General features: G+C 49.8%; 1 protein-coding gene across 12 annotated transcripts in view; it reads left to right on the forward strand.

The window, feature by feature from the left end:
- The window catches only part of DNM3 (dynamin 3), a 383,116-nt gene that overhangs the window by 80,188 nt on the left and 288,360 nt on the right, over positions 1-14,568 (forward strand). For all 12 annotated transcript variants that reach the window (XM_037035176.1, XM_037035187.1, XM_037035185.1 and 9 more), the window contains exons 3-4: positions 4,334-4,483; positions 5,660-5,863. In XM_037035176.1, the coding sequence (XP_036891071.1) occupies positions 4,334-4,483; positions 5,660-5,863 (354 nt within the window). The remainder of the gene's footprint in view (positions 1-4,333; positions 4,484-5,659; positions 5,864-14,568) is intronic.

Below are 14,568 nucleotides of genomic sequence, written 5' to 3' on the forward strand. Positions count from 1 at the left end.
TATCTGAGAACCACAGGTGGGATTTGCTAGACCATCAGACGTGTTAGTTCACCGCAGTATACGAGTCTCAGAACACTCACCTTTATTAGCCCTTGAAAAGTCTTGCCTGTTGATCAGCTAGTTCATCCTGCTCGGGAGGATGAATTGTTTCCCAGGAGGCTCTTTGGGACCCATAGAAACGGATTTTCTCCATCCTGTCTGTTTGGGTTCTGGGGCCCAATTTCACCGTGGTGGTGGCTAGGGTGCCCCCTTCCAACAAGATGTTGTTCAACAGCAGCATGTTGTCCTCCAGTTCACCTCAATCCAGACACCATCTGCCCAGAGGTAGTGTGAGATCCCACTGGTTGGTGGCACAGTCCTATGAGACTGTCCCTGTCCTCCACCACCCCAGTTTTAGTCACCAGTCCCAAGCCCAGGTGTCAACAGACCGGCTACAAACCAGAGGTTCCAGTGGGTCCCCTCCCACACAGAATACCCATTGCAAGTCCAGCCAGTCACCTGTACTTCTGACCGAATGGCTGTAAGTCAGACGTGCCCATGACCTTCTTCTCAGGCCCAGTAAATCTGCTACAGTGTCTCACAGAACTCAGAGAAACATTTTTCTTACTAGATTGCTGATTTGTTGTACAAGGACACAACTCAGGACCAGCCAGGTGGGAGAGGTGCCCCAGGCCAGGGCTGTGGGAAGGGACCACCTCGCCCCCACTCCTTTCCTCTCCTTTACAGCAACATTTCTCGAAAGAATTGTCTATAATCAGTCCCCACTCCCTCTCCTCCTGGTCTTTCTGTCTATTCCACACAGACTGTGCCCCACTCCACTCCATGGTGACAGCTCTTGTCCACCTCCTGAAGGACACCTCCCTCCCCCATTGCCCAATTCTGTGGTCCATTCTTAGTTCTCTTGCCCGCCACGTTGACTGTATTGGATGCAGCGGAAGGTCCCCTTCCTCCATGGCACGCCCTCTTGGCTTTGGGCCACCTCTCTTGGTTCTCCTTCTACCTTGCTGACCACGCTCACCCTGAACATCGGACAACCAGGGCCCAGCGCTCTGGCCCCTTCCCACCCACTCCCCGGCTCAGTGATCTCATCCACTCGCCCGACTTGAGTGATTCCAAACACCTGCCTGGCTCAGACCTCGCCCCAGATGAGGACTCACAGATCCAGCCCGGATGGAATTTTTTTTACTACGGATAGAAAGCTGCCCCTTTCCTCAAGCACTCGACTGCCCTCTTCTGGAACCTGTTCAGGATAAGCACACGCCTCTGAGAGAAATGTGACGGTGTCTCCTGCAGCTCTGTGGCCCTAACCAGTCTCAGCAGCCAGGAGGGCAGTGGCCTCGAAGCTGGACTCGGTTCCTGGCCCCCATCCCTCACGCCCCTTCCTTTTAGCCTTTTCTGTTGCGAAGTTCTTCCCCTTGCCGAGGGCAAACTTCTTGAAGTTATCCTTGATTCTCATCTTTCTCCCATCCTCCACCTTCAATCCATCAGCAAATCCTTTTGGTTTTCCCCTCAAAATGCATTGGAAATCAACCACGACTCACCCCTCCCGCCGCCGCTACCCCGGTCCAAGCCCCACCAACAGCCACCTCCATTATTCCCAAAGCCGCCGGCTTCCCCTTTGGCTCCTCGTGGTCAGTTCCCAGCACAGCAGCCGCACTTACCTGGGTGAAACCCGGGTCACATCCTGTTTCCTCTCTACCCCAAAACCCTTCACACGGTGTGCTGCTCACTCAGAGTCAAGATCAAAGTCCTGAGAACGGCCCACAGCGCCTGTGCAGCCCAGGCCTGTCCCACAGCCAGACACCTACCCCTCCTCTGTGTGCCCCGGGGCCTTCTCCCCATTCTTCCAGTGCACCCAGCGCACCCGAGCAGGTCTGCTCCCAGCTGGTGCAGGGGGTGCTTCCCCCTCCTTCCTTGAGTCTTGGCTCCAATGTCAGTGTACCATGTCCCACGGTGTGAGACAAAGTGACCCCTCTCCCCCGGCACTGGGACACACACACCCTGGTTATTGTTTCTTGGCATTAGACTGTAAGCGCCGTGAGACCAGACACTTACATTTTCCCCCTCTGCTCTGTTCCTGCTTTCTGAATCAGCGCCTGCCTGCTAAGTAGAAGTTCCCTCCACACACGTTGGTTGGAACACACAGGCATCCCTACATCGACCTGGGGGAGCCTATCGTGAAAAGGACACAACGGTTCGAGGAGTCTTTGCTCAGCTGTAATCTCTCAATTCCAAGACACCAGCATTTTCGGGAGACTGGGAATGGGATTAAATCTGATTTGACAATGGCCTTGATTGTGCACAACGGCCTGCAAGGGCAAGAGGTTCCTACGGAGAAAGCAAGTAGGCGCCATCTGGTGGCAACGAGGGAGGACCACACTCGGCGTCAGTCCCTGATTGAGAAGCTTGTTAATTCTATGCAAGTAATAACGACCGTCGTAATCCTCAAGTGCGAATTTCACACAGAATTTATTCATCTAAAATACAGTTCCATGCCTCCTGAATTATTTATGACTCGTTTTTACTTATTACTTTTTGCTTCCTGGGATTTGACGTCCTTTGTTCCTCTTTATTTTTCCTCTTATTTTTATTCTCCACTTATCTCTAAACACAGTTCACACTGTACCGGCCTAGCTATTGGGGGGTGGGGAATACAGACTGTCTTCCGAGGATTTATATTCTAAGAAGAGCAGCACCCTCGTAAGGGGAGACGTGGGGAGCTGGCCCAGGGCTGCGGCAGACTTGTGGGCCCAGACTTCTGAAGCCCGAGGAGGCTTTGGGGTCGAGTGTGTCTCCGCCACCCGGCAATGAGCTTCGGAGTGGCAGCGCGCCGTTTTCTAGACAGTGCGCACTTAATTTATTACGCGGAGAAACAAAGAAAGCAGCATTCATGCCCATGCACATTGGCAGGGGAGACAAAAATGAAAACCTCTGACCGTCGGACTTTCCAACAGCTGAGCCGTTACAGGGCTTGGTAAACGACAGAGGAAACTCGTCGGCCCACTCCTGGGGTCCTGAGACCCTTCCAGTCCCCAGCAGCCGGGGTGGCGCTGGGCGGGCTGTGCTGCCCCCTGGCGGCCCCAGGGCTGGTCGGACTAGCGGGGCGGGGCGTGGTGATGGGAGAGGCCAGGAAGAGGGCGCAGCTCTCAGTGGATACCTCGTTTTTGTTTTTGTTTTGTTTTGAGCACTGCAGCTTGAAGCCACCTTTTCTGTCCTGCCTTTCCTTTCGCTTTAAATGAACTTCAGCACTTACTGCACGCTGCCCGTGTTAACGTTTTTCCTCCGTGATGTGTTTTTTAGCCCCCAAGCTGATGCTCAGCTACTTGAAGGCAGGGGACGCCAAGCTTGCCTCCGTATTGGCCTCGCCATGGTGGGCGCAGGCTACATGTTTGCGGTGGGGGGTGGAGGGGGGTCACCAATGGTGGTCTCAGCTGGCACTGGGCCCAGCAGCCCCAGGGGAGCAATGGTTCAGCTAGTTATTCGAGAAACTACATTTGTTAAGACTTGTTCCTAAGTAAACATTATAATAAATGTCTGAGGTCCAATAGTATCAGCTTCTTTTGACGTTATCCCTCACCTGATATCAAGGAAAGCAGGTGTAGAAATTGGTAGTACAGCAGTTCGTAGGATGCTGCTGGAATTTGTAAAAAACAAAATTTCTGCTTCTTGTATTGTTATTTTATAGTTGTTCCTTCTGCCTACAGATAATCATTATTTTTAGATTGCAGGTAGATATTTTCTTTGGTGTAATACTCTTTGTTTCCTTAAGGAAATAGCTTTTAAGTTACCGAAACTGATGTGGTATTTGGAATAGTATGTTGTAAAGCAAAACCATTCCCCATATTCTTTCTTTTTAAAGAATTAGCCAAGCTCTTTCTAAATCTTCCTGCCCTCGGAAGCTGTGTTTGTACAACTTAGGGTTCCATCGTACGGAGGTGCTGATACTGGACAAGGACGAGCTAGTAGGGTCGGTAGGCAGGCTCCGTGTGTGCCGTCTGTGGAATTTCTCTGACAATCAGGTGCTGTTGTTTGTTTTGTCGTTCGGAGGACCCCAATTCTAAGTTATTTAATAGGCCAGAGGTTTAAGGACTGCTTATAGGACTTAACTGCTTGCCTCAACATTAGCACATTTAGTGTCCTTGGCCTTTGTACTGTGTTCAGTATTTCTGAAGTGTTAACTGTGCCTGTTTGTAACAGCTGTGTTTTCCCATTTTGGTGGGTTAAGAGACAGTATTGGATACTGTGACTTGTAATTAAAGAAACGTTGTTTCCTTCTACTTAACCGCAAGAGTGAATGACTTTAGGTTGTATTAATTTGTTTTTTTTTTTGTAGAATATGCTGAATTTCTTCACTGCAAAGGAAAAAAGTTTACAGATTTCGATGAAGTTCGCCATGAGATTGAAGCAGAGACAGACCGAGTGACTGGCGTGAATAAGGGCATTTCCTCCATTCCCATCAACTTACGGGTCTACTCTCCACACGGTGAGGAAATAATAACCAAATTCTTGTCCTCACATGCTTATGCTGCATTAATTAACACGCGCTATTTGCATAGAAGATGGCTTGTTCTCTCAAAAACCACCAGGCTTCTAGAACAGTGTTTGGACACCGCCATCACCACTATGGTCCAAAGAGCTCACAGGTTTCTTTACGGGGAGGCAGGAGGATATGACTTTTTAAAAGATCAGAGTCGAGTGAATCATTAAAACTTTGTTCTTTATTTTAAACTTTTAGAATTCCAAAGACGCATGCGTGAAAACTTCCATATTTCAAATATTTTCAGTCTTTGGAAAAACCCCAGCAGCGCGTGCTGCTGCGGTTGAGGCTCCCTGTTGCATTCTCTCGGAGCCTTACCTGTCCTCTGTGCTCTCTTCCTGAGCACCAGACGGTGATTTTTTCCCCAGCCTCTCAGCAGCCATTTGTACCATAGAAAACCGATTCATGGTGTGGGGTGGGGAATGGTGTCTGTCCTCATTTTTAGCGGCGTGGATTTTAATCTGTTATCTTCTATCTGGCTCTGTTGCCTGTCAAATGGAGTCCGAATGACATAGGCTCCATTATGATGTCCCCAGAAGACTTGGTGGCAATGCTCCTTTGTGCGGAGGACGATGGCCAAGTCGGGGATGACATCACTGAGTCGGGGGCAGTTTCCTGCTCTCCTGCCTGGAGCCCCCTCCATGAGACAGTCTGTGTAGCCCCCACGGCACCATGAATGGCCAACAGCTTCCCCACGTGGCTCCCCGTCTGTAGAGAACATGCGATGCTTTGGAAGGGAAGGGCAGACCCTACCCTGAGAACTTGACACCACTTGAGGGCAGGCCGCGGACCGCGTGAGACTGGCGGGCAGCGCACGGACGTCTTGTTCAGTGTTTGCTTGTAACCCCTCAGCGATGGAGGAGACAGCTCTCTGAGGAAACGGCCAGGCATACAAATTAGTGCCTTTCAGACTACGTTAAAATGATTGTTTGTTTGCCACAGCACAATCCTATCATGCAAACAGCGAAAGCTTGCAAAGCCGTTTTGTATTCTTTGCTTTTTATTCTGCACGCCGTGAGTTGGGGTTATTCAGCAGTGAAATTTCCACCGACGTGACGGGGGGGGCTGCACCGTTGACGTCTTTTAGAGGGCACCTGTAACGCGCCTCCTTTCTCCTCCCAGTGTTAAATCTCACCCTTATCGACCTGCCGGGGATCACGAAGGTGCCCGTGGGAGACCAGCCGGCAGACATCGAGCATCAGATCCGAGAGATGATCATGCAGTTCATCACGCGGGAGAACTGTCTGATCCTGGCTGTCACGCCGGCCAACACGGACCTGGCCAACTCGGACGCGCTGAAGCTGGCTAAGGAGGTCGACCCGCAAGGTGAGTGTGGCCCCGAGGGTGGACGGGGGCTGGTGGGCCATGTCAAGAGCGTGGCTGCCTTTCAGAGTGACACCAGCTCTCGTAACTTGAATTCCTCACGAGTTAAATCTGCCATTATTAATATTGTGAGGGCTTTCGGATTTAAGGTGCTGGAAGAAAAATGAGGGAATAAAGTCTAAACCTATGCAAGAAATTGTAAGATTAACTGAGGTCTAAGAAAACAGGCACTTCTAATCTTCATGAAATGCTTATTTTAAAGAGCCAGTAACATAAATTTCTGGTACAGAATTCAGACACTCTCCATAGTTATTATGGGAGTTGCGTGAATATACTCACGATTAAAAAACCTGTTTGTTATGTCTGTACAACAGGAAGCTCTCTTAATGCACGGAAGGTATTTAGCTTAACGGATTTAACAGTTATTGGCATTTTATTTGTTTTTATTATTTTTTTAAGATTTTATTTATCTTTAGAGGGGAAGGGAAGGAGAGAGGGAGAGAAATATCAATGTGTGGTTGCCTCTCGTGCATCCTCTGCTGGGAACTGGTCTGCAACCCAGGCCTGTGCCCTGACTGGGAATTGAACCGTGATCCTCTGGTTTGCAGGCCTGCACTCAATCCACTGAGCTACACCAACCAGGGCTGTTATTGGCATTTTAGAATCCAGAAAAGTTCCCTATTTATGCTGATGATCTGTTTTTTAAACATTTCTTTCTCTGAGCTGAGTAATGGTTTATCTCCAGAGACTCCAGTCAGGGTCTTTGTATGTGTCTCTATCCAGTGCTCATGGACGAATGGACACTCGGGTGGGCCTGGTCACCGTGGACAGGCGTGGCCTCTGATTCTAGGAATTCTTCTCTTTTAATCATTGATGATCTCCATTTTCTGTGTTTTCCTTATCTGGAATTCTTATCATTAGCACATTAGAACTCCGGGATTAATCCTCCCTTTTTTTTTGTGGTGGGGGGTGGGGGGGGGTCGTCTGTTTTCTCGTCTCTTCTACTTTCTGCGGGATTCACACAACTTTACCCTGCACTCCTCTCATGAAATTTTCGTGTCTGATGTAGTGGCCTAATTCCAGCAGCGTTTCCCTATTTTGTGAGTGTTATTTTACTTTCAGCTCTTGGTTCCTTGGGTCATGTCCTCTCTAAAGATTTGAATGAGAGCCTTCCGAGGTTTCCTTCTGTAACCCACAGCGGCTCCGCGTCCCTTTTCTCTGGCTGGCGGCTTTGGTCATTGCGTTTGGTCCCAGAGACCTTGGTGGAATGATTAGTGATCTTCCGCGGCTCATTCAGAATAAGAGCAGAGCACGAAGAAGCTGAGGGGTGCTCCGCGTGTGCCTGAGTGGGATTCGCTGACCGTAGGGCCGGGTGATTGGCTCGCTGCTAGATTCCCCCGCGATTGTGGGGGATGGGAATCGGGAAAGCTCCGACACCACAAATCTCACTGTTCTTGCCGGGATTCAGCCAGATTTGTTGAATAAACAACTTTCAGTTGGTCGTCAGCCTTGGATTAATTTCCAAGTTCTGAAACAGTTCACTCTGACAATTTTTGCCTGTGTTCTTCCTGCTTTTCTGGAGAAATGGCCTTTTTTTAGAGGCTCTGAGTCCGCCATTTCATTATTCCTCATTCTGATCTTACGCACCTCGAGTCATCAGGAAGCGTTCATTCGAAGGCGTGTGAATTGGGGTCACGAGGGAAATCTGGTCACGGCATGGGCTGCGCTGTTGGCCCTTGCGATTAATTTGGTGGCTGCGCCAGGGGCCTGTCCTCTGCACTTGACGTCTGTCTCCCCTGAAGTTTTGTCCTTGCTGAGCAAGAATGACCTATTTAGATAAGAGAGGGCCATTTTTTATTCTGGGTCCCTGCATTATAATCCGATCCACCAAAATACATAATTACATAGTCTTCTGAGAGGCGGCCTATTTTAGGCAGTAGCTCCTTTGTGCCGAGTGAAGGCCATTCTCACCTTTCGGTGTGTTTAAATATATGCTTAGGGAGGAAGCTCATGTTGATAAGTTAGTATTAAATTATTTGCATAATGATATTCAAAAGGAAAGCTTTTAGAAAATGAATATTTTAGAAACTATGTACGTTATTATTCGAAAAGGACTGATTTGGAACAGTTCATGCATAGATTGCCAGGTGAGCACTCCTTCAGGATTTCCTAAAAGCGCTCAGTGACAGTGACCTTCAACTGGCTTAACGCAACCACACTTTTCCTATCAGTTGTTAATATGGCCACGGCGCTCTGACGGACTCTAAAAGACCGTTGGAGTTGCTTGTTCACCTGCCTGACAGGCAGTTCACGAGCAGGTACAGCGTGGCAGCCCCGTTCTGGGGGGAATGAAAGCCGTGCTGAGCAAAACAAACAAGCCTCCTTCCTGGAGCTCATATTCTAATGAAGGGAACAGACAGATGGCAGGTGAGCGATGATCGCAAGGTCAGGTTTGCACGACGTCAGGTGGAGACAGAGCATCAGAACAGGGTAGAGGGGGAGCGAGTGCGAGGGGATGCTGTTGTAGACCGACGCTCTGTGAAAGCAGCGTGCAAGCAGGGGAGTGTGGAATGAGGGGGGGGCTTGTCAGTTTGGAGGTGGAGCCTGCCAGGCAAAGGGAGCAGCAAGCACAAGGGACCAGGAGTGGACCTGGCCCGACAGGTTCAGGGACACCAGGGAAGCCATTGAGGATGGAGCTCAGTGAGAGGGAGGGGGCGTAGGTTCTGCCATCAGAGGGGCTGGCTGGCCCCAGATCCTGTGGGCTCTTCTGGGCCGTGACAAAGAGTGCATTTCATTCAAGCGGTCGTGAGAAACTGCTAGAGGGTTTTGAGCATAGAGAGAGAAGATCCAGTGTATGTTTTCGCGGGGCAGTCTGCCCGCTGTGAGAAGAAGAGACCAAAAGAGGGGCCTGTGTAGTAATGGGGAGAGCCGTCAGTATGCCTGCAAAGAGGTCCGGGGTGGGGGACCATCGATGGGACCTGGAGTAAGAGAGCAGCAGGCCGGAGAGAGACACCGTCAGGGCCCGGACGCATTTGGAAAGTGGAGCTTGCAGGGCGCTGGTGGTTTGCTGGCTACAAGTAGGAACCAGAAGTCAGGGTGACTCAGAGTTTTGAGTGGAGGAACCGGTTGAATGGTAACGTTCCTTACTGCGATTAGGCATGTTGGGAGAAGAAAATGTTTGGGGAGTGACGGAGAGTCTGATTTTGGAAATATAAAATTTAAAGTGTTTCTTAGTAATGATGTTAGAGATGGGAATTCGAGGGAGAGTTTCAAGCTGGAGTGAGTGGTGAGTCTGGGAGCTGTCAGTCCGGAGGTGGAGAGCGATTGGAGGGTGTCTCCCAGAAAGATGTGACTAAGGCCTATCCACCCTCTCCCCTGACCCCCGACCCCACCGCCATACCTCTGAACCTGTTCTTATTTGGAGACAGGGTCTTTGCAGATGATGGAATGAAGAATCTTGAAATGAGATCATCCTGGATTTAGGGTGGATCTTAAAATCCCAGGGCCCGTCTCTGTTAGAGAAAAGAGAGGGAGATCTGAGAGGGACGCCCAGGGAAGGCCGTGTGAAAGGTGGCGGAAATCAGAGCGAAGCTGCCCCCACCCAGGAAGAGGCCAGGAAGGACCCCGCTCTAGGGGCTTTGGAGGGAGTGGTGGGCCCTGCGGACACCCACACCTCAGACTTGCGCCTCCAGCAGGGCGAGACAGCGCGTTCCTGCTGCCCTCAGTTTGTGGTGATGTGTGGGGACAGCCCTGGGGAACTAATTCAGATCGTGTCTGATTCCCTATCAGACATGATGGGAGAGACCCATGAAGACCGAGAAGACAAGGAGGCCTGAGGAGATAGCCCTGGTGAAGGGAAGGAAAGAAAAGCAGGGACGACTGAGGGGCTGTAGAGAGCCACATGGTCGTCCAGAGGCCAGGGGAAGAGGGTCTCAAGAAGGACATAGTGACCAGCCGTGTCCACTGCTGCACAGAGATCCAGGAGGGGGCCTGGGAAGGGCAAGGCTGAGTCTACTGCTCAGACACTGGGAGGCAGCCCAGTGACACAGTGAGAACTGGAACCCAGGGCTGGCAACTGGGATGGCGAGATTTCCCTTCCACATCCCGAAGGGGTGCATCTGGCCTCGTGGCGGAAAAGGCAGGGTGGCCGCAGTCGTCTTTCCAGCTGGGCGGTCTCCCCAGTCCCCGAAGGCTGTGTTCACCTTCACCCTTCAGGTTCTCCTCCGAGAGGAGCTGGGGCGGGGCCAGGAAGTGGCATCCATGCAGTGACTTGCACTCTTAGCCCGTGGATCCTTTCCACTGCTTGCTGGAATACTCAGCAGTAAGCAGAAGCAGTGACCTTGAACTTGGTCTAAGTCATCGCTGCCTCCAGTCTCTGTATCCAGACCAGACTCTTTTGTTCTCATCTAATGGAGATGAGGGTAGAGAACTGCCCCTTGGGCTTGGCACGTGGAAGTCACAGTGACCGGGATAAGAAAGGTCACTTCATATGTGACCTCTCTTCAGAGGAGGTTCTGAAGAGACTTGGATGTGAGCAAGTGGAACAGAATATAGACCGAGACTCTTCCGAGTTTCACTGTCGAAGACAAACAGGAACACGGGACACTGAGTTGTATGAGGTCAAGGGAATGTTTTTGAAAGCCGGGAGACACACGATGGCATGTTTGGGTGTGGATGAATGACCCAGGGGAGAGAGAGACTGGGTGATGAAGGACTGTGATGGGGTAAATGCAGGAGAAGCAGGACTCAGGCTGGGTAAATACAGGGGCGGGGGCAGTAACTCGGGGCACTGGTGGGGGTCGCTCACCCACACAGCAGAGGACCTGACCGACACAGGAGAGGGCCAGCTTGCTTCTGCCCTTTGACAGCAGGGAAAGCAGCGGCTCTGGGTGCAGCCCAGGTGGGTTGGTTAGATCGACTGCTGGGCAGGTAGCTCTGATCACACTGAGTGCGTTTATGGTGGTGTAACGTCGCCTCTGCTGGTAGGGTCGAATGGCCACAGCATGAAGACACCCCGTGTACATGGCCCTCGGACGCAGCCAGCGAGGAGGGACGCTGACATCATGTGTTTACGGACCCAGCCCCACCTTAGCAGAGCCGTTCATCACGGAGGGGCCCTCACAATATCGGTGCAGGTGGCAGTGGGGCCAGTCCCAAGGGCGGTGCCGGCTCGTTTACCTGGGCACAAGTCCAGGACCCGCGCAGACCCTGCCCGCGCCCTTCACCCCCCTGCGTGGCCGCGTCTCAGCGTTACCCTCTGCAGGCTGGGCTGCTCAGAGGCCTCACCAGGGAGGCCCCTGTGTCTGGAAATTCTTTTCACGGTGATTTCTCTCACAGAAAATGAACTGCATTCCTAAGCCTAGCATGACCAGAGGTCTCGGAGTTTGGAAAACCTCCCCAGCAGGAGAATTCGACCTCTGGCTGGGAGCGGGGCACGGCTGTCTCTGGAGGCGAAACTGCCCCGAAGCTGGAGGCAGACTTCTTTGTTTGTCCTCGGGAGGTGTGTGCAGCCTGCCTCCTCCAGCTCTGGCCCTTCTACAGGCATTCCTCTTGATCTGGAAAACGTCAAAGTCCACGGGGGATGGAAACCGATACCCACTGACCTTTGGCAACGCTTAGCCGTCTGGGTTCCTGTCTGGTCCTGGAGGTGCTGGGAGGGCCGCGGAGCTGAGCGGAAGCTTCCAGCAGCGGGCGTGCTGTGGGCACTCAGCATCTGACAAGTATTTTTCACAAAATGCGAACAGAAGAGCGCTCTGGAGACACCCGGTCCGTCTCCCAGGCAGAGTTTGTCTCTGCAGCAATTTTCCTTCTTAGTTGGATTCCCAGCCCGCCTGGAAACGCTTAGCTTAAATATTTGACCAGATTAAAAAGATGAATAGACATTAAATAATTGCCCACGAGCCTAAATCTGACATGGTATTAATGGAATCGATTAATATGTATAAAGATATCTTACGCTTTAAGCAGAAATGATTGGATGTGCAGCTCACAGACGCCATGTTTTGACTTCTTCAGGGAAATATCTATGAGCTTATTATTTCTAACACGAATGAGACTCATAGAATCAATTAGATTTTTCTTTAAGGAGAAAAGGCCAAGCACAGAGGTGACAACCAAAAGGCTTGTTGTGGTCTTTGAAAAACGTCATTTTATATCAGTTCTGTTCAGTCAGTTGTCGTTTTAACTTGAGTGTCGACGATGTACCAGGCTTGAACCGGGAAACACTCGTCTGCTCTGAAGAAGGCGGGGGCTGTGGAAACACAGGGTCCCGGCAGTCCTGTGTGGTCAGGAGCAGATGAGGGCAACAGACCATCATCCTGTAATATCCTCAAGCCTGGGAGTTTCGGGTGCCCATTTCAAATCAGGCTGCAATTTTGTGTTGTGTGTGCTTGAATTGTAAGAGTTTCATGTATACACAATTCAAGTAGTTGTGTTCAATTTTATGTTAGAAATCAGCCCACTTGCAAAATGGTGTGTCTGTAGGTTGATCAAGAGCCTAGCCCAAGAGCAGAGGGAAGTTTCCATTCAAGCTTTTACAGTGTATGTTGAATCGTAGACTTACATCTAAAATTGTATTAGGATTTATGTACACCATAAAAAGTACGTTGAACCTTTGAATTGGATGCATGACTACAGAAGATATTCCTCTTATAGGCTTAAACAAGCTTTTTCAGTTGCTAAGATAGTAGCTCTTTAAAAGCTGTCATCACAAGAAAAGCTTCTTAATGAAAGTATATACTCTCTCACAGGCTATTTTAAAAATTTATTTATTTTCAGAAACAGAGGAAGGGAAGGAAAAAGGGAGAGAGAAACGCCAATGTGTGGTTTCCTCTTGCGTGCCCCCTCGGGGGACCCAGCCTGCAACCCAGGCATGTGCCCTGACTGGGAATCAAACTGGCAACTCTGGCTCATAGGCCCGTGCTCGGTCCACTGAGTCACACCAGCCAGGGCGCTCTCATGTGCTATTTTTATTGGGAAGGATAAAGCAACTTGGACAGTGAACTTACTGTAAAAAAGAAGAGAAAGAGAATAGGTCACAGATAGGAATAGATAAAGGGCCCGGCACAAATAACACCCCTTTTTATTACATAAGAATCTTTTATTTCAAAATCATGAGCGTGTAATTCTGTAACAGAATGATATCACACTCAAGTACACCATGTGACATTTTAGATGGCTTGTTCAAGTCGCTGTCCGTCTCCTGCAAGACATTCACGTACCCTACCAGCCGCACTCAGTGGCGTTACTTCTGCCGGACCCTGTGTATTTGAATTCTTTTTTAAAAATAGAAATGAAACAGCGAAGTGTGAAGGCACTTTGCCACAAAGGAACGTGCTATAAAAATGGAACTTGTTATTGTCACCAAGATTTTATCAGCATGAAAGGACTTTCCAGACGAGGATGGCTAAAACTGACATGTTCCTTCCTTTCACCACCAGGGGTCACTGTAAAGACGTTGCTTGAAAACACGTTGCTTAAAATTTCCCTCAGTGGCTCTCTGTAGAGTTTCAGTTGTGGAAATTCGGAAGTGCAAAAGGAATCTAGTTTATGAGAAAGGCCAAAAAATGTGTAAGAAAGCAACAAAACATAACATCTCTCATCATTTAATTGCAACTTAGAGATGTGAATCTCTTCTCAGGAATTCTCCTCATATGGTGAGGGTTTAATTAAAAAGACTTTCGTATTAAAGAACAGTTGTGTTTTCATGTCCTCTGGTTTCCAAATTCGAAGACTTTTAAACACAATTAACAGTCACCTACACAGTTAAATCTCACTCCTGAATTCTGATGTGACCCTGAGCTTGTAACATCACCACTGGCATAGTACTAGCTCTTTTCAAAGTTGCCATAGAAACGTATTCTACAAGCCATCCCAGAATATCTGTCCAAACCAGGTCTATGAAGTTATTCTGTGTGCCGTTTATTTACATAAAATATGACCATTAAAAACAAAACAACCCCCCACTCTTCTAAATTTCTGACTTTTGTTTTCCCTAGCTGACTTCAGGGTCCCTCCCTCCAGCTCTGTCCCTCTGTCCTTCCCTTCCTCCCTCCTTCCTCCTTCCCTCTCTCCCCTCACCCTCCATCTCTCTCTTCTCTTCCTTCCTTCCCTTCTTCCTCTCTTTATTGTTTCTCTCCAGTATTTCTGGAGTAGAAGGAAAACTGTTTCTTCCACTGAGGCAAGAATGAAATAAGAAAGCACATGCAGATAGTGGTTAATTTGGAGGTATCTGGAGAGGCATTTGAAGAATTTATTGCCTGTTGACGTAGATTTTTCTAAGTTGGAAGCAAGGCCGTAGGCTGAGAAAAAGCTGGGGGTGGAGGGTGGAAAGGAGGACAGGAGAGAGAGGGCTTGTGTAAGATGTTGGAGGAGAAAGGTATTCTGCACAGCTGCTGTGGGGAAAGGGAGCAGGGGAAGGTGGGCGATGCTGAAGGGCTCCATGGGGCCGAAGCACCTGGGCCCCAGGCTTCCCCCAGCACCTCGGGGGCCGGTCAGGCACGTGTTTGGATTCCTTTGGAGTCAGAATTTTGCTCGATCTGTTGGATGGAAGTCAAAGTGGGCAGAAGAGTTGAGGATTTTGGAAAAATCATCATTGGAAAGATGGACTGAAATCCTTGGAGGAAGGGAAGAAAGGGAAGCCAGACAGGAACTGTAAGTTTTGGGGGGACCAAGAGATGGTTCAGGGATGGGGTTCTGGATGAGAGCGA

The sequence above is a fragment of the Sturnira hondurensis genome, unplaced genomic scaffold, assembly GCF_014824575.4.
Source record: "Sturnira hondurensis isolate 20B ecotype Veracruz unplaced genomic scaffold, ASM1482457v3 Scaffold0022215, whole genome shotgun sequence".
Taxonomy (NCBI): domain Eukaryota; kingdom Metazoa; phylum Chordata; class Mammalia; order Chiroptera; family Phyllostomidae; genus Sturnira; species Sturnira hondurensis.